This window comes from Oncorhynchus mykiss, chromosome 10 (genome assembly GCF_013265735.2).
Source record: "Oncorhynchus mykiss isolate Arlee chromosome 10, USDA_OmykA_1.1, whole genome shotgun sequence".
Lineage (NCBI taxonomy): Eukaryota > Metazoa > Chordata > Actinopteri > Salmoniformes > Salmonidae > Oncorhynchus > Oncorhynchus mykiss.
The window spans coordinates 5,797,002-5,816,642 of NC_048574.1; the positions used below are offsets into that span (position 1 = coordinate 5,797,002).

Consider the following 19,641-nt stretch of genomic DNA (forward strand, 5'->3'; position numbering starts at 1 on the left):
AGCTGTTGTCTGTGATTTATATGCGACACAGTGAATTTTGATTGAATTTCATATCTTGGCTGAAGACAACACATCTGCAGACATAGAATGCTAGACGTCGGAGGATATCAGGTAAATCGAAAACTACAATGTATAACAGTGATGCCAGGACAAGTTGTATCCTCTAGCTAACGTTTCCAAAAGCTAACCAAACAAAAACATTACTTTTACGATATGCCCTTGTGCTGTCATGTGCATTAGTAGCACAATTTCTAACTTATTTACATGAATTTTTACTTATCTTGAACTCTCCATATTGATGTTGGTTTTCCGCTTTGGCAGGCTTTTTTGGGGATGTATAATCATCACAAATTTAATTCTGGGGCATTTCAGGCCACGGAGTGAACAGAATTGTACGCTCGCAAACTCGATCACAAACGAGGGTTGAGGGGCTAACGTTGCCAACTTCCCTTGTTTGACTAATTGTTTGGACCGACAGCAAAGATGGCTGCAGGGATTCCCCCAAGGACATAAGGTGAGGGTAAGTGGAGGAGGGTGTGTCTTTTATGTGTTTACCCTCAGCCCCAAACCCTCAGCTCTTGAATGACACATCGATGGCTCTGAAATAACTTAATTTGACTCTGTGTAAACTGGAAACCACATATCCCGAGGCCATATTCATTGTAGCTGGGGATTTTAACAAGGCTAATCTGAAAACAAGACTCCCTAAATTCCATCAGCATATCGATTGTGCAACCAGGGCTGGTGAAACCCTCGATCATTGCTATTCTAACTTCTGCGACGCATATAAGGCCCTGCCCCGCTCTCCTTTCGGAAAAGCTGACCACGACTCCATTTTGTTGATCCCTGCCTACAGACAGAAACTAAAACAAGAAGCTCCCGCGCTGAGGTCTGTTCAACGCTGGTCCGACCAATCTGATTCCACACTCCAAGACTGCTTCCACCCCGTGGACTGGGATATGTTTCGTATTGCGTCAGACAACAACATTGATGAATACGCTGATTCGGTGAGCGAGTTCATTAGAACATGCGTTGAAGATGTCGTTCCCATGGCAACGATTAAAACATTCCCAAACCAGAAACCGTGGATTGATGGCAGCATTCGCGTGAAACTGAAAGCCCGAACCACTGCTTTTAATCAGGGCAAGGTGACCGGAAACATGACCGAATACAAACAGTGTAACTATTCCCTCCGCAAGGCAATCAAACAAGCTAAGCGTCAGTATAGAGACAAAGTAGAATCTCAATTCAACGGCTCAGACACGAGGTATGTGGCAGGGTCTACAGTCAATCACGGATTACAAAAAGAAAACCAGCCCTGTCACAGACCAGGATGTCTTGCTCCCAGGCAGACTAAATAACTTTTTTGCCCGCTTTGAGGACAATATAGTGCCACTGACACAACCCGCAACTAAAACATGCGGACTCTCCTTCACTGCAGCCGATGTGAGGAAAACATTTAAACGTGTCAACCCTCGCAAGGCTGCAGGCCCAGACGGCATCCCCAGCCGCGCCCTCAGAGCATGCGCAGACCAGCTGGCTGTTGTGTTTACGGACATATTCAATCAATCCCTATCAGAGTCTGTTGTTCCCACATGCTTCAAGAGGGCCACCATTGTTCCTGTTCCCAAGAAAGCTAAGGTAACTGAGCTAAACGACTACCGCCCCGTAGCACTCACTTCCGTCACCATATCACCTCCACCCTACCTGACACCCTAGACCCATTCCAATTTGCTTACCGCCCAAATAGGTCCACAGACGACGCAATCTCAACCACACTGCACACTGCCCTAACCCATCTGGACAAGAGGAATACCTATGTGAGAATGCTGTTCATCGACTACAGCTCGGCATTTAACACCATAGTGCCCTCCAAGCTTGTCATCAAGCTCGAGACCCTGGGTCTCGACCCCGCCCTGTGCAACTGGGTACTGGACTTCCTGACGGGCCGCCCCCAGGTGGTGAGGGTAGGCAACAACATTTCCACCCCGCTGATCCTCAACACTGGGTGCGTTCTGAGCCCTCTCCTGTACTCCCTGTTCACCCACAACTGCGTGGCCACGCACGCCTCCAACTCAATCATCAAGTTTGCGGACGACACAACAGTGGTAGGCTTGATTACCAACAACGACGAGACGGCCTACAGGGAGGAGGTGAGGGCCCTCGGAGTGTGGTGTCAGGAAAATAACCTCACACTCAACGTCAACAAAACTAAGGTGATGATTATGGACTTCAGGAAACAGCAGAGGGAACACCCCCCTATCCACATCGATGGAACAGTAGTGGAGAGGGTAGTAAGTTTTAAGTTCCTCTGCGTTCACATCACTGACAAACTGAATTTGTCAGAATTTGTCAGGCGCAGCAGCGCCTCTTCAACCTCAGGAGGCTGAAGAAATTCAGCTTGTCACCAAAATCACTCACAAACTTCTACAGATGCACAATCGAGAGCATCCTGTCGGGCTGTATCACCGCCTGGTACGGCAACTGCTCCGCCCACAACCGTAAGGAGCTCCAGAGGGTAGTGAGGTCTGCACAACGCATCACCGGGGGCAAACTACCTGCCCTCCAGGACACCTACACCACCCGATGTCACAGGAAGGCCATAAAGATCATTAAGGACAACAACCACCCGAGCCACTGCCTGTTCACCCCGCTATCATCCAGAAGGCGAGGTCAGTACAGGTGCATCAAAGCTGGGACCGAGAGACTGAAAAACAGCTTCTATCTCAAGGCCATCAGACTGTTAAACAGCCACCACTTACATTGAGTGGCTGCTGCCAACACACTGACTCAACTCCAGCCACTTTAATAATGGGAATTGATGGGAAATGATGTAAAATATATCACTAGCCACTTTAAACAATGCTACCTAATATAATGTTTGCATACCCTACATTATTCATCTCATATGTATATGTATATACTGTACTCTATATCATCTACTGCATCTTTATGTAATACATGTATCACTAGCCACTTTAACTATGCCACTTTGTTTACATACTCATCTCATATGTGTATATACTGCACTCAATACCATCTACTGTATATTGCCTATGCCGCTTTGTACCATCACTCATTCATATATCTTTATGTACATATTCTTTATCCCCTTACACTTGTGTCTATAAGGTAGTAGTTTTGGAATTGTTAGCTAGATTACTTGTTGGTTATTACTGCATTGTCGGAGCTAGAAGCACAAGCATTTCGCTACACTCGCATTAACATCTGCTAACCATGTGTATGTGACAAATAAAATTTGATTTGATTTGACCGTGTAAAAACAACCCATTTCTCTACACCCCCAATAGCATATGCTAAACACGTGTATGTGACAAATAGATTTGATGTGTCCACTTAATTTGAGGGGAGGGGGTGTTTTTTTTACGTGTTTGGGATGCATCCTTTGAATTCGGACTGCAGCCAGATGCATACATTCAGTCATGTGATTTCCAAGAAGAGTGTCAGGGTGGGTTGGTCACATGTATTACAAGAAAGAGAGATTTGGTCAAAGACAGTACAGTATGAAGATAAGCTAAAAAATGATTCTCCAATTCAAATCCCCGATTACACTTGTTGACGATGTCATGGCGACGTTGGCAAGCAAAACTCATGCGTAGAAGCAAGTCATCGGGTCTAATGGTCATCTTGCGCCGAACTGCGCATGTGCAGGCAGTCTGTTTAGTCTGTTTAGTCTGTTTCACAACCATTCCTGGAAATCTTGCGATGCCGCGCCTCTGGGTTTAGAAACTCTGTGATTTGGTCTATAAAACAGGTTGTCAGACGCCAGTCTACATCTGGGTAGAGAAACATCTCATACATTCTGAAGTATGTGCTGTATTTGGCTTCTATTTTGAACATCTAATGGTGATTTTTGTTTGACATCCATCGGCAAACTTCGATGATTTAAGGTAGGCTACTATCCCTTATTTCAACGATAGACCGAAATTGTTGCTTAGCAAAACCTTTACTGTCCAATCATTAAAGCTACAATCCGCATTTGGTGAAACTGGCACGTCCGTTTGGGATATTTCAACAAAGAAGACGTTACTTCAAAGGAAGAACACCTTTCTTCCATCTGACACAATTGCATAAAATATTCCCACTGCTGGTCGCTCCTCTCTTCCGTTTCATCACTGAAACAATATCAGAGGCGCTGGCGCTGTTTCACCAAATGTAGATTCTAACTTTAATTGATCTTTGAGAAATAACATTGTCAGTTCTCCAGTTATTGTGGTCCACAGCTGAGGGATGGGTCTAGGGAAATGTAACCCCTCTCAAATTCTAAAGTGCTCTAGATGCCAGGACTGACAGTCCATGATATCTGCATTATAGTTTTAACCATCTTTTGAATCAATACATTGCTTTATTACATTTACAATTTTTTTAACCTTTACAAACAATGGAGTAAAAATACGTGTCTTATTCCCATTAGAACCCAAAATAAACAATCGTACTAAAGCTCATGACGTATTCATAAGTTATATTCTTCACATTGCTGCTCCTACTGTGTCATTAATTTAAATGTGTATATATGAACCAAACCCCGACTCTATAGCTGTAATAATGTGGATGCTTTATTGAACAAAAGAGAACCATCGGGCTCTCCCAGAGGCTTGGCTGGTGCGTAAATCTCGCTGGTGTAATGGGTTCGCACTCAAGTTGTCGCATAAATCTTTCTTCATTATTCGGTGTTTTTAATCATTTTCACTGCATCGGGGATAGCATAGCGCACACAGATGCATCATAACACATGAGATGGCCCACCACAAAGGACATCAGGCAAAGCCGTTCATAAATATGTGGGGCCAACTCATAAACGATATGAAACATCTGATATGGACAGTGTTCTTGTTTAACCGTCTAAATGTGGCTTATGGGAAGGAGGTGAAGTCTAATTCTTCGTTTAAACCGTGTGGAGATACAACATTTCATTTCTATAGCCACATGGCTTCTCTTTTTGAGTAATTTGTTTTCAGTCACCTCTAGATCTATCTAATTAATTGCTTTGCGTCGGAATCGAAAAAGTTCATCGACCCCGACGCAACGCAATTAATAGATAGATTTTGTTTTATAAACTGTCTCACATCTGGCGAGGTGGTATCTCGACGTCTAATCGTGGATTGATGTTCTCCAAGATGTTCAAGGCGCGGGACACCTACTCATTCCAGGCTTTTTTTTATTTATTTTTTACTATTTTCTATAGTGTAGAATAATAGTGACGACATCAACACTATGAAATAACACATATGGAATCATGTAGTAACCAAAAGTGTTAAACAAATCAAAATATATTTGATTCTTCAAAGTAGTTACAGTTTGTTCTGTTTTTGTTGAGGTGTATTAACTGGCTTCTGACAATCCTCTGTAGCATTGCAATAAATAGATTTGTCCGATCTCTTCTGACACAGAAAAATCCACACATTTTTATTCAGGATTCATCACTTGCGCTATGCACCTTTTTTAATGACTAAAATAAACAATCCAATATACTGTGCTTGGCAGTAGCAGGAACTGCAAGAAGCCCCTGGTGTGACTCAGTGTCTGCTGTGATTGGCTGAGATTTCACAACCCAGTGGACCGCTCCCGTCCCTTGACCCCACCCCTACAGCACTGGTTAGATGTCAATCCCATCACTCAGTAAAACACCTCAACATAAAGCAGCAAATATGGATATTCAGAATTTCTTCTGAAAGAGAGTCAAAAAGCGATCAGGTTGAGTAGTGAATGAGATGGAGAGGGTAGAACAGCCAGAAAGTCAGTGCAGCAGCAGAGTTAGCTGCAGGGTTGTTGGTAGCTAACTAGTCTCCATCAGCATTTGGGTAGGCTAATGCTAATAAGTGAGTGTATAGTATCCTAAAGGTATTGTAATCGGACAGCAAAACATTTCTCAAATCACAGTTATATACCTCCTACTTAAGACACTCCCTCTCTCCAATCCTTAGTGTATGGTTTAACAGCAAAAACCTTATTACTCCCTTCAAGTGACCTGTCTTCACCTCCTGACCTCAACCCCTCCTTCATCTAATCCACAGATGTCCATCTGTCTCTTCTGTACCAACACGGTGCTTTGCTCCCGTCCCCCAACACATTCCAACACATTCCACAGCGATCTGTCCTTCTACAGAGACATACAACTCTTTCATTTTCTATCTCAATGATCAAAGTTTAGCCGATTCCAACAGGATGTTTGGAAAGGTGCTTATTTCCGGCGAGTGTATTTGATTTGTTTTGTTTCTGTAGATTGTCGCATAAAGCTTACTCATTATTCAATGTTTTTAATTATTTTCACTGCATCAGGGATAGCGTACACAGATATTTAGGTTTTTACAGCCTTCTTCAGTGTGTAGGTACAATTTTATTTGAATTCAAAACAGATTTATGGCACCTCTCTCCAGCCTTGAATCTGCCAGGCTGAGACATTTTGAGATCTGCCCTGGTGCCACAGGGTCATAAATTACTCTGCGAATGAGCAAAGGGTCAAGAACTGTCTGGGAGAACTCTGGGATGTGTCACGACTTCCGCCGAAGGTGGTTCCTCTCCTTGTTCAGGCGGTGCTCGGCGGTCGCCGGTCTACTAGCCATCGCCGATCCATTTTTCATTTTCCGTTTGTTTTGTCTTTGGTTTCATTCACACCTGGTTTTCATTTTCTTTAATTTCTGTGTGTATATTTACCTCTGTTTCCCGCTTAGGTTTGTGCGGGATTGTTTTCATGTTGCTCATTGAGGTTTTCCTCAGTTCATTCACGTGTGTACAGAGTTGTTGTATAATTAAGGAGCGTTGTTTTTTCTCCTTCCGTGACTATTTGTTCCGATGTCTTGGGCGTTTTGTGGTATTGTACCTGACCCATTGGCCTATTAAAGACGTTCCTTTGAACATCTCTGCTCTCCTGCGCGTGACTACCTTCACTAACCTCAAGTACAGTTTCACAACAGGATGACTCTAGAAGCTCGCCCATGGCAACGCAATAAAACACCTTAATAAAGGCCACTTTGGAGAATGCTGTGGTAGCATGTGCATGCAAAAGACTGCTTACAACAATTAAACCTCTTCTGCAAAAGTACTTTTGCAACCAATGTAATAATAACACTTGCGGCAGTACGGAATAATACTACATACGATAAACAATATGCAAAGAAGCATTGGTAACTCTAACGTTAAAGAATAGTAGCAGCAATACAGTAGAACACAGAGGAAGAATATGATAGACAATGTTAGCAATTTATGTTATTTTTCAATAACACAGGCACCAAAGCATATCAGGGGGAGAAAATAGATTTATTTGAGAAGGACAAATCATAGATGCTATGCTGAAATGTAGGTGTTCAATCTTTCCTGTCTTCAGTTTTTCTCCACAGAACAAAGAACAGGATGCCATTCATAACCCCCCACCCTAGCCTGGAGTTGACCAATCAGAAGTCCTTGCAGTACAACTGGGCCAATGGCCAAATAACAAGTATCCTGCTCCCGACTCAATGTACAGACCAATGAAAACGTGGCACACGTAGCTCTGAGTCCAGAACTGACATTCCACAGATTCTAAACAGCTGTTGAACTGAACCAACTCCTATTGATCGTTACTTCTCGTCCTCTCATCCTCTGCGTTGTGTATTCATCTTCAAAATATTCTTATAACAACAAACTCTCTCCTTGAGCGTTTCTTCTGGAGAGGATACCCTCTCTTCTGGAGAGGATACCTGGCTTGATGAAGCTCCACAACACATTAAAACCTTGAACAGAACACAGTTACTTAACTCCACACGGTTTAAACAAATAATTAGATTTCACCTTACTATACGCCACATTTTAGACTGTTATACAAGAACACTGTCCATATCCAACTTTGCATACAGTTTATGAGTTGGCCCCACATATTTCTGAATGGCTTTGCCTGATGTCCTTGGTGGTGGGCCATCTCATGAATTGATATGATGTATTTAGGTGAGCGGACAACTGGGTCGGTTGATTTGTGAGTTGCCCTTCGTGCCCTATAATTCTGCATTTCTTTGTGACTAACTTGTATACAGGTAGACCAGAAAAGCCACATCCCTAATTGGCAGATGAGCGGCAACCCTGATTAGAAGCACCTGCTGCTCAATGCTGTTTTGAATTAAAATAAAATTGTACCTAAACACTGAAGGCTGTAAAGAAACACAGAGGATGGTGGCAGTTATATTGTCTTAAGGTATTAAAGAAACATTAAAGTTAGCCTTGTTGGACCATCCTGTTTAGTCATGCTGGTGGATCACAAATATTTAATATCTTCTACTGAGTCTAAGAACCCACGTGTATCAAAACAAAATGTAGTAGAAGCTGGAACACTTTCTTCAGGAAAAGGTACCAAATATACAGTACAAAAAATACTGTTTCGAGAGCAAAAGCATTCACTGTCTGTTTTTGGGTTATTTTCATATCTCATCTCTAAGAAAGTCAGAGACCTACAAGATCGACAAGAGAATGGGTGGAGATGCATCAAAAGATCGAGCAGATAACGCAGAGAGAGACCGCGATCAAGCCAAAACTGATAAACAGAAAGCGGAGGAGGACAAACAGAACATGGAGAAGGAAAAGAAAAAGACAGAAGAGGATTACAGGCAGCTCTTTGCTGAGAAAGTGAGAATGGAAACAGAACAAAAGATGGAAGAAAAACGAAGACAGGAGCGTGAGAAGGAAACTCTAAAAGTAATAGAACACAATAGACAGCGAGAGAAAAATGAAAAGACAAGAATTCAGCTGGAAAATGCAAAAGGAGATCAGAAAACTGTATAAAATCTATCCACATATTAAGAGACAAAGGCATAAACTGTTTAAATTATCCACATAATGAATTATTGGACAAGGCACACAATCATTGTATACCTTTAATATCCACAATTGCGCTGCCTGTTTTATTTTCCCCAAATGATGTGCTTAAAGGGATAGTTCACACAAATGACACAGTGGTTTAATAACCCTGTTAGCCGTTTTTGTTTACCTGGCTGCTGCCACCAAATGCTTTTCAAACCAATGCCTGTCAATATCTGAGAATCCTCTGTAGCTTTGCAATAAATTGATTCTATTGATGCCTTGTTGTCCGATGTCTTCTCTGACACGTCACACCTGACACAGAAAAATGCAAACAGTTTATTCAGGATTTATTACAGTCAGTATTTACATTCAACTCTCTTATAGGCCAGCTTTCAATGCAAGGCATGTTTTCTATAAACATGTATCCATACCCAGTATGTTAGCCAGTGGCGTCATTAGGTCTGGGCTTCCGGGGCTTCAGCCCTGGATATTAGTCCCCGACCCTTTTGATTGTATTTTTTACATTCCAGTCTGGTATGAGTTTCCATAACCACACATCAGTTGCGCTATGCACATTTTAATGACTAAAATAAACTATCCAATATACTGTGCTTGGCAGTAGCAGGCACTGCAAGAAGCCCCTGATGTGACTCAGTGTCTGCTGTGATTGGTAGAGATTTCACAACGCAGTGGACCGCTCCCGTCCCTTGACCCCACCCCTACAGCACCGGTTGTGTCAATCCCATCACTCAGTAAAATGCCTCAACATAACACAACAAATATGGATATTCAGATTTTTTTCCGAAAGGCAAAAAAAAGCGATCAGGTTGAGTAGTGAATGAGATGGAGAGGGTAGAACAGCCAGAAAGTCAGTGCAGCAGCAGAGTTAGCTGCAGGGTTGGTGGTAGCTAACTAGTCTCCATCAGCATAAGGGTAGGCTAATGCTAATAAGCTAGTGTTTAGTATCCTAAAGGTATTGGGTGTGAGTCTGAGTTATTTAACAGTATATTTAGTGAATGGGAAAGAAAGCTAAGGATGTTGATAGAAGTCATGATATTAGGAAAAGTAGTTATTTCCAGCAAGTGTATTTGATGGGTTTCGTTTCTGTAGCTAGCTTCTGTAGCTAGCTGAGACTGAAGAGATGATTAACTGGTTCTGACTGTAGCACATATCTTCTGACAGTGACACAGTGCCCCCCTGTGGACGGAAGCTGAACTTTACTACAACATATTTAATCCTTTTCAAAATGAGCATTGTTGAGATGGTAGAACTGATTAAATGAATCATAGGTCTTATAACCTATATCATTATACAGGCAAACATGCTTGGCTCACGCTTTTTATTTCCATATATAAGCTATGTAACTATTTCTAAAGATCCGGCCATTATTAAATTGGTGAAATTATTTAATTGTGCTTTCATTTTTTACTCTTTATTCATTTAGCTACTTACTTGTTCTATTGTTGTTGCACTGCAGAGAGGTGAACCTGCAAGAAGGGGCAGGGCAGCCAGAAAGAGGGGGGAAAAGATGGCCAGCTTTGTGGTTATATTGTACAGGGAACAAAACATTAAATACATAGGCCTTTAAATGGTGTCCTCTTATGTTATGTAATGGTATAACTGACGAGGTCTGTTAACTCATTCCATTCCAAAAGTCCATTTTTCTTTGGCTCAAGTCTCTTTATATTCATAAAGCCTAGGGGGCTATGTAGCTTCTTATCTATCGTGTTTGGAGTTGTGTTGCGCTGTTATGTGAACATTTTAAATGTTTCTTTACTGTTGAGTTGCCCTGGTTGTGTCAGTATACTAGGATACTAGGATAGGGCTGTAACGGTACAGGTATACCTACCAAAACGTTTGGTTTGGTCCGCACTGTGAACCTGAATGAATACAAAATATATTAAAATGAAATATTAAAACACTAGAAATAATGTTTTTATGTAAACACTAGGCCTATAGGCTATGCTTACACTGGGTTGTATGCCATTGTCCCGTGAGTAAAGCTGTAAAAACATTGTAGGTTATTCTGTTAACACAACTACAACCTATGCTCACGTTGTAATCAAAATTGGAATTTTAACTGGCGGATTTCAAATGAACTGGCAAATCCCCTTCTGTGAGGCACAGCCGGGAATTCTAGATGGTGAGTGGTGGGCTCAATAAACCAGAATTGGAGGATCCTCCATCGTTTAAATCTCCAGTTTGGGAACATTTTGGTTTTGCAGTCGATGGTGGGATGAAGAAAGCACATGCAGACTCAATTAGCCTAGCTAGCTAGAAACAGCTAGCAGCACACGTAATCATCAATTTGGAGTGCAGCTGTACACGGCAAAGATCGAAATGTCTGTGGTAAATGTGTTGTTGACTTTGTATATCCCTATGGGGCTAGTTAGGGACCATAGTTAAATTATACAATATACAGTACATGGTAAAATATGTTAAAATTCCAATAGCTCCAAATGTCAATGACTTAACCTCTAACCAACTATACATTTTAAACATGCATATACAAATATTGAAAGCATTAATGAGAACTACAAGGTGTGCAACATGAAAATATTGTATAAATATCCTTTACATTTACTATCCAAATTCAGGTTGCACATCAGCCAGCTGAAGCTGCTTGGCAAACTAATTGGCTAACTCTTCCCACCTGTGAACACATACACACATGAAACCACACTCCGAAACTAACTCACAGTTGAATTCAGTCATGGCCGCTAGCATTTCTTAATGAACCAAATCTAAAACGAGACCAAATCAGGAAGGGCAGTCGCCTTTTTAAATCTAGCTGATGACATGTTGTACCTCTTCCTTGCTACCTTTCAGAGCCAAGGAGGACTGATGAGAACATCAGGCCAGTGGAGCACTTAGAACAGCAGCAACCAGAGGCAAATGGTAGGGAAGAGGAGGATTTACAGTTGAAGTTGGAAGTTTACATACACCTTAGCCAAATACATGACACATTTTTCACAATTCCTGACATTTAATCCTAGTAAAAATTGTCTTAAATCCGTTAGGATCACCACTTTATTTTAAGAAAATGAAATGTCAGAATAATAGTAGAGAAAATGATATATTTCAGCTTTAATTTCTTTAATCACATTCCTAGTGTGTCAGAAGTTTACGTACACCCAATTAGTATTTGGTAGCATTGCCTTTAAATTGGGTCAACTTGGGTCAAACGTTTCGGGTAGCATTCCACAACCTTCCCACAATAGGTTGGGTGAATTTTGGCCCATTCCTCCTGACAGAGCTGGTGTAACTGAGTCAGGTTTGTAGGCCTCCTTGCTTGCACACGCTTTTTCAGTTCTGCCCACAAATGTTCTATAGGATTGAGGTCAGGGCTTTGTGATGGCCACTCCAATACCTTGACTTTGTTGTCCTTAAGCCATTTTGCCACAACTTTGGAAGTATACTTGGGGGTCATTGTCCATTTGGAAGACCCATTTGGGACCAAGCTTTAACTTACTGACTGATGTCTTGAGATGTTGCCTCAATATATCCGCATAATTTTCCTCCCTCATGATGCCATCTATTTTGTGAAGTTCACCAGTCCCTCCTGCAGCAAAGCACCCCCACAACATGATGCTGCCACCCCCGTGGTTCACGGTTGGGATGGTGATCTTCGGCTTGCAAGCCTCCCCTTTTTCCTCCAAACATAATGATGGTCATTATGGCCAAACGGTTCTATTTTTGTTTCATCAGACCAGAGGACATTTCTCCAAAAAGTACGATCTTTGTCCCCATGTGCAGTTGCAAACCGTAGTGGATATAGATAATTTTGTACCTGTTTCCTCCAGCATCTTCACAAGGTCCTTTGCTGTTCTGGGATTGATTTGCACTTTTCGAAACCAAAGTACGTTAATCTCAGACAGAACGCATCTCCTTCCTGAGCGGTATGATGGCTGCGTAGTCCCATGGTGTTTATACTTGCGTACTATTGTTTGTACAGGTGAACGTGGTACCTTCAGGCATTTGGAAATTGCTCCCAAGGATGAACCAGACTTGTGGAGGTCTACAATTTATTTTCTGAGGTATTGGCTGATTTTCTTTTGATTTTCCCATGATGTCAAGCAAAGAGGCACTGAGTTTGAAGGTAGGCCTTGCAATACATCTACAGGTACACCTCAAATGATGTCAACTAGCCTCCAATTGACTCAAATTAGACTCACATCAAAAGACTCACATCATTTTCTGGAATTTTCCAAGCTGTTTGAAGGCACAGTCAACTTAGTGTATGTAAACTTCTGACCCCTTGGAATTGTGATACAGTGAATTATAAGTGAAATAAGCTTTCTGTAAACAATTGTTTGTAAAATGACTTGTGTCATGAAGAAAGTAGATGTCCTAACTGAGTTTGTTAAATAAGAAAGTTGTGAAGTGGTTGAAAAATGAGTTTTAATGACTCTAACCTAAGTGTATGTAAACTTCCTCTTCAACTGTAGGTGACCTAGACACAGGCCCAAAACAAGTTAAGCTACCTCAGTATCCCCTTGGACATTCTGGATTGCAAAACTAAAGAGACCCAGCAGACAAGACACAGAGATAGATGGCAACAGAAGAGTAGATGAGGCACAAAACACAGAGACAACAACACAACAATAGGATATGATGCAGAGACACCAGAAGAGGAAAGACAAAGAGGCTGTAACAAACAAGAACCTGAGACAGCAACACAACAATAGGATATGATGAAGAGACACCAGAAGAGGAAAGACAAAGAGACTGTAACAAACAAGAACCTGAGACCGCAACAGACAAGGAAACAGACGAGGCAACAGAGAAAGTGACAGAGTAGATGGAGAGTGAACAGAGGTGGGTTCAATCACTTCAAACTGCTCTATAGATTCTAATTAGTGAAAGAGTTAAACATGGTTTACAAAGGATTTGCAGGTTAAAAAAAGCTTGTGAAATTACTATTAAAACAATCGTTTACTTTGATACTTTTTACAACCAGGACAGGATTAGAGAGGAGGGTAGACAAGAGAGACAGCAACAGACGACACAGAAAGTGATGGAGGTAGTATGTGTGCTCAGCCCTCTGCCTATTACCTAAAGCTGCTGTATGTATTCTAATTATTACACTGCTTGGATACTGTGGGATTCTTTAATCAGTTTGGCTCATTGGGCAAGTCGGTCTGTTTTGAAGTTGTTCAGGGGTTTTTGGCAATACACTGTACATCAAAAAATGTAATCATATCAAATTGTATTTATCATATGCGCTGAATTACAACCTTACCGTGAAATGCTTACTTATGAGCCCTTAACCAACAATGCAGAGTTTAAAAAAAGTAAGACATTTGCTAAATAAAAATAGTTTTCCAGACTAGAGACCCACAGTAGCTACTATAATTGAGTACTGGCAGTGTCTGCTGTGGCAGGTGGGAAGGTGCAAGTTAACTAAAATATCTATTTTTTCAGTTTGGTGCATTACTTAAGTCAACTCTTAAGGTGGATTGTTTTAATTAAGACAGTGTCTTTATGTTTTGTTTCTGCAGTTCAAGGGTTTTTTCCAAAGAAATAAGTGCACCAAAGTTCATGGGCTCCAGAGTCCTCTTCCTATTCAGAAAGACAACAAGACCGGTGGACAAAGATGTGAGTGACTCAAATGTTTACATAACATACTGTATCAGTGATTTTTACACACACTGCATTGCCTGGGCAATGAGCAAAAAAAACAACAATTTTATGTTGAGGGACAAATGATCTGTTGAAAGGTTCTAATACCGGGGCTGCTGAAGTAACCCCAGTTCTGATATGTTTTCAGAACACTGAGTCATGTCTGACTTGGAGACCATCGAGTTAGCCGTTCTGGGCTGACCCTTCCAGCTGGGGATGTTGTATGACTGTCGTAGAGATGTCCTCATTCCAGGTACAGGAAACTATTCCTCTTTGGTTTGGAGGTAATCAATATGCATCATCTTAAATTCATTGACAGTGTTTCCACCATTGAGTTGGATAGAGGGCACACTGTTCCAGCACAGGGAACACCATTGAGGGCTTTCACCATTTTAAAGTAGTTTCTATGGAATAAGGAAGTTGAAGAAGACATTGGGGCCATAATTGTGAACATAACCAACCATTTCAATTGAAACAGTTTCTCCAGCTCAAAATGCATCTCAGCTAATTAAATTAGTTGATTTACTTGCACGTGACAGAATGCTAAATTGTAGTTGGTCCCATCAGATAACATGGCATAAGTTAGCGCTATGCTAACCTCACCAGGTGGCAGGGATTTATATTCTGTCTGATCCATCTTGAGGACCCAGACTGAATTATGTAATCCTTCCTTAACCCAAAGGAAGTATCTCCCAGTTGACTACTTCAAATGGTGAAAGTCCTGAATGGAGCTGCCCATGCTAAAACAGGCTTTTGGGCACTAAAGTCCTCTATGATACTGTCACAGAAGCGGTCATTTCAGAGAGAGATTATCTTTCTGGTACATCTCTATGGTTACCACAGAGTAAGAAAAGCTACAGGATGCACTTGGGACAAAATACTGATTGTTTGCAGGTTGTTTTTGAAGTGTTCATATAGTAGTAATGCTGTCAATGGCAAAGATACAATCATTAAAAAAGTGCTATGTGGCACCATTTGTCCCTGTAGGGGAACATTCTAGATAGAACTCTTTCTGGTTCCAAATAGCACCCTTTATTTGGAGCAAAGGTTCTATTGGACCTGAAAGAAGCTCCAGATAGAACCCATTTCCAGACTGGTTCAAATGGTGCTACAGAGCATTGTTTACTTCTGAGGGTAGGAGGTGTAGGTTTTCTAAATATGGGTTCACACCTAGAATATTTACTTTGAGTTCAATATTTACCTTAAATTAGTTATTTGAATGAAACCATGTTACCATGGAGAAATATTTACACATGTACACATTGGAGTCAAAATTTCACAATAAACGTTCTTTGGTCATTCTCTTTCAACTGCAGGTATCACTCTCTGGGATTCTGAGATGCTTCAGAAACACATCAATGTCTGTCCACAACCGAACACCGACTTCAAAATCATTGCTTCAGACTCAAGTGAAGACAAGTCAGAAGCTTTGAATGTGTCTGCATCTCTTGAGGCTAGTTTTCTTGGTGGCTTAGTCAGTGTGAAGGGTTCTGCTGAATTCCTACATGACAAAAAGACCTCAAAGCGTCAGTCTAGGGTTTCTCTGCAGTACCGTACCACCACTCGCTTCGAGCAGTTGACCATGGACCACCTGGGGGCAGGAAATGTGAAACACTGTAATGTCTTCCAAGAGGGCTCTTCAACCCATGTGGTGACTGCCCTGCACTACGGAGCCCAGGCCTTCTTCGTTTTTGACCAAGAGGTTTCCTCAGGAGAAAACCACCAGGACATCCAGGGAAACCTGCAGGCTACAATAAAAAAGATCCCTCTCATATCAATAGAAGGGCAGGGAAATTTGGAGATGAGTGACGAAGAGAAGAGAGAGGCCAATAAATTCAACTGCACCTTCCATGGTGATTTTGCACTAGAAAACAACCCTGTCACATTTGAAGATGCCATCAAGGTGTATGCTGGCCTGCCACGTCTGCTAGGGGAGAACGGAGAACATGCTGTGCCCATGACTGTCTGGCTCTATCCTCTCAAGAACCTGGACTCTGCAGCTGCCCAGCTAGTCAGGCAGATCAGTGTTAGCCAGGTGCGTCGCGCACAGCGACTCTTAGACGGACTGGACAATACTGATGTACAATGCCAGGACATGATGAAGGAAGACATGGCTATCAAGTTCCCTGAACTCAAAGCCAAGCTCAACAAGTTCAGGGACTTGTGCTCAGAGTACAAGCAGGTGTTCCAGAAAGGTCTCTGTAAGGTTCTTCCCAACATAAGAGGAGGAGGAATGGAGGAGGAAGAGCTGATCAAAATGCTCAACAGCAAAGAATGTTCTCCATTCCAGAATGACCTCTTGATCACGTACCTGGACGACAGAGAGAGAGAGAGATGAATGTTGTCAGCTCTTACCTTGACATAATGAAAGAGGTACAAGTTGTGTACTCAAGCAGTGAATTGGATGGATTAGTGCTTGATAAAGCTAATGATTATGTAGTGTGTTTTGCAGTATCCTTTTTGAAGGAGAAAGAAGAGTATCTGGTAGTCCTGGAGAACTACTTGCTGGAAGAATCTAAGAGTGATTTTTCACTGATACCTTACAACCCCAACGCAGCCGGGAAGACTGCGGCAGAAAAGTGGTTTCGCTCGGGGGAGGTAACGACCTTAACAAGGCAAACCATACATCTGTTCCTAGACTTCAAAGAGTCTAACAAAGACAGAGAAAATCTTCCATTCTGTATTGCATCAATTCCAAACAAACTCCTCACTGCATCCTCCATCCATGTCTATGAAAGAGGGACACTTTTGACTCCACAGTTTGAGCTGCCATCAAAGCCAGGTGTTCCCACCATCAAGAGTCTGGAGCATGACTGTGTCCACTTGCAAGTCAACCCTCCCAACCTTGGTGTTACCTCTGTGGAGTCGTACCAGGTTTTGTACCAGGCTGAGCAGGCTGACTCTGAGTGGACCGAGGTCAAATCTGATGCTACAACTAACCAGGTCACCATCAGTCGTTTGGACCCATACAAAAAGTACTGCTTTAGCTGCAAGGCGGTGTGTAGACCTGGTGTGAGCCTCTCCAGTGACTGGACAGAATATGTCAGGACCCGCCCATGTAGCCCCCCTGGACCACCCGCAGAGAAGAGGATAGAATCGGGAAGTATCAGAGTGAACTGGGACATTCCTACCAAGGCGGGAGATGATGTTGAAGTCATTGGTTATGTGGTAGAATACAGAAAGAGTGTAAAGGCTATAGATAATCAGATGTGGCACACCATCAAAACCACCACTAGAGAGAGTACACTGGAAGGACTAGAGGCTGACACTGCATACAGCATCAGAGTCTCTGCTAACTGTGGCAAAGCAGGGAACAGTCTACCCAGTCCTGAGACTGTGCTGACTACCCTTATGGTCTCTGATGCCCAACCGAAGACAAGCAAATCAACAGGAGCAAAAAGTCAGGAATTCCTCACAAAATCACAGAAGGTGGATAAGGGCAAACCCTCAATCCACTGGCTGAATCTGGAACAGAAGTTGGGTGTAAGTGACAGTTTTGACCAGTACACATTTGGGAGGAAAGTTGAGCAAGGGAATAACAAGGTGATATTGCTTCTGGGGGCCACAGGTGCAGGAAAAACAACTCTGGTCAATGCCATGGTAAACTACATCCTCGGGGTAAAGTGGGAAGATTGTTACCGCTTTAAGCTCATCCATGAGGTGACCAACAGGTCACAGGCTGAGAGCCAGACTGTGGTTGTGACATCATACGAGCTCTACAACCAGCCAGGCTTTCAGATTCCTTATTCTCTGACTGTCATTGACACACCAGGGTTCGGAGACACCAGAGGAATGGCTCATGATAAATTGCTCATCCAGATGTTGAAGGATTTCTTGTGTAACCCTTTAGGGATTGATCACATTGATGCAGTCTGCTTTGTAGTGCAGGCACCACTTGTTCGTCTCAGTCCTTCACAGAGATACATCTTTGATTCCATCCTGTCCATCTTTGGAAAGGATGTTGCTGAAAACATCCTGATGCTTGTGACATTTGTTGATGGGAAGCACATACCGGTGCTAGAGGCCATCAACGCTATAAATCTGCCCTGTAAGAAAGACAAGAAGGGGCTACCAACCCATTTCAAGTTCAACAGTTCATTTCTGTTCTTAAAGGAGGCGGAGAGCAGCTCTGAAGAGGATGATTCTGATGATGATCATACGGCCCAGTGTCCAGAGCAATGGAGGTCAACTTTCAAGGAGATGAAGACACTTTTCCAAGCACTGGAAAGCATTGAGAGTAAAGATCTGACCCAGGCTTCGAGGATCGGATCGTAGAGTTGAAGAAAATGAAGGGAGAGTTTACGATTCTGGATAAGATTATAAAAGGAGAAGATGTACTCCCAAATGAGCGAAAATTCCTGAGGGAAAAATAGGATGGATGGCGTTCCAACATAAGTCAGTCATGGAAAGTTGTCCTGCTAACGTTAGCTGGAAATGAAAAATGTTGTCTCCATTTGAACATTAAGCTTTCCAACGTTGTAGGAACGTTTGTGTTTACTGATTAGAGCCAACTGAGATGTGTGGTTCATTGGCTTTGTATTAAAACTCTTAGCCTCGTGTAAAGCCTTATGTTAATTTGTCCACCCCAAGGTAACTGAACAAAAATGAGGTCCTAGATTAAATCAGAACTCTATAGAAAATCATGGTCTTTGTTCATGCAATGTCAGAGATGTAACTGCATCAAATCCCTTAGTGGCTGTTCTTGTGGTCATTATCACAAAAGCCACACCCATCCTACCGGTGCTAGAAGTTCAGAAGGAGAATGTGTAGACTATATAGAAATAATGACACATTGAACATCATTAAATGAAAGAATAAGGATTGATATCAACCTAATGGAGGTGTACTGTGTATTACAACACACATTCCTATGTTCAACCTTGTCAACCGGTTTCATGAGATTTCTACTAATGAGATCAGTATAACGACGGGAAACGCTTGTTGATTTTACAGCTACAACAGCAGTAACACCTCTGACATCGCCTAAGGGTCATTCTATAAACTACAGTACCAGTGAGGATTTCCTGCGGTGGACAACTCAAAGATACCGCTGTTGATAACTAGTAATTGATATAAGAAACATTCAATACAATTCCCGAGTTAATTTAACCAACTTTGTTTAACACTTTCTCATGGTTGGTGTCTTGACAAATTTGTTCAATATCATGTCACATAAAACACTACATTTATTGCATTTATGGCCGTGTTTGTTGTTCTATCATATACTAAGCA

The 19,641-nt window shown here is 42.1% G+C and overlaps 1 protein-coding gene and 1 long non-coding RNA gene across 3 annotated transcripts in view; both read left to right on the forward strand.

The window, feature by feature from the left end:
- LOC110533272 (stonustoxin subunit alpha-like) overlaps positions 1–16,915 on the forward strand; it is an 83,991-nt gene extending 67,076 nt beyond the window's left edge. Inside the window, exons 1-4 of one of the 2 annotated variants that reach the window (XM_036989543.1) lie at positions 13,248–13,605; positions 14,289–14,385; positions 14,558–14,662; positions 15,726–16,915. In XM_036989543.1, coding sequence (XP_036845438.1) covers positions 14,626–14,662; positions 15,726–16,747 — 1,059 coding nt within the window. In that variant the 5' untranslated portion in view covers positions 13,248–13,605; positions 14,289–14,385; positions 14,558–14,625 and the 3' untranslated portion in view covers positions 16,748–16,915. Of the gene's footprint in view, positions 1–13,247; positions 13,606–14,288; positions 14,386–14,557; positions 14,663–15,725 lie in introns of those variants that run through there. The other variant, XM_036989542.1, reaches the window with a different exon arrangement.
- Positions 3,650–9,064, forward strand: LOC110533277. The gene is made up of 2 exons (XR_002474935.2): positions 3,650–3,911; positions 8,427–9,064. It is a non-coding gene; the product is annotated as an uncharacterized LOC110533277 (long non-coding RNA).
- Positions 16,916–19,641: the final 2,726 nt, after the last annotated feature.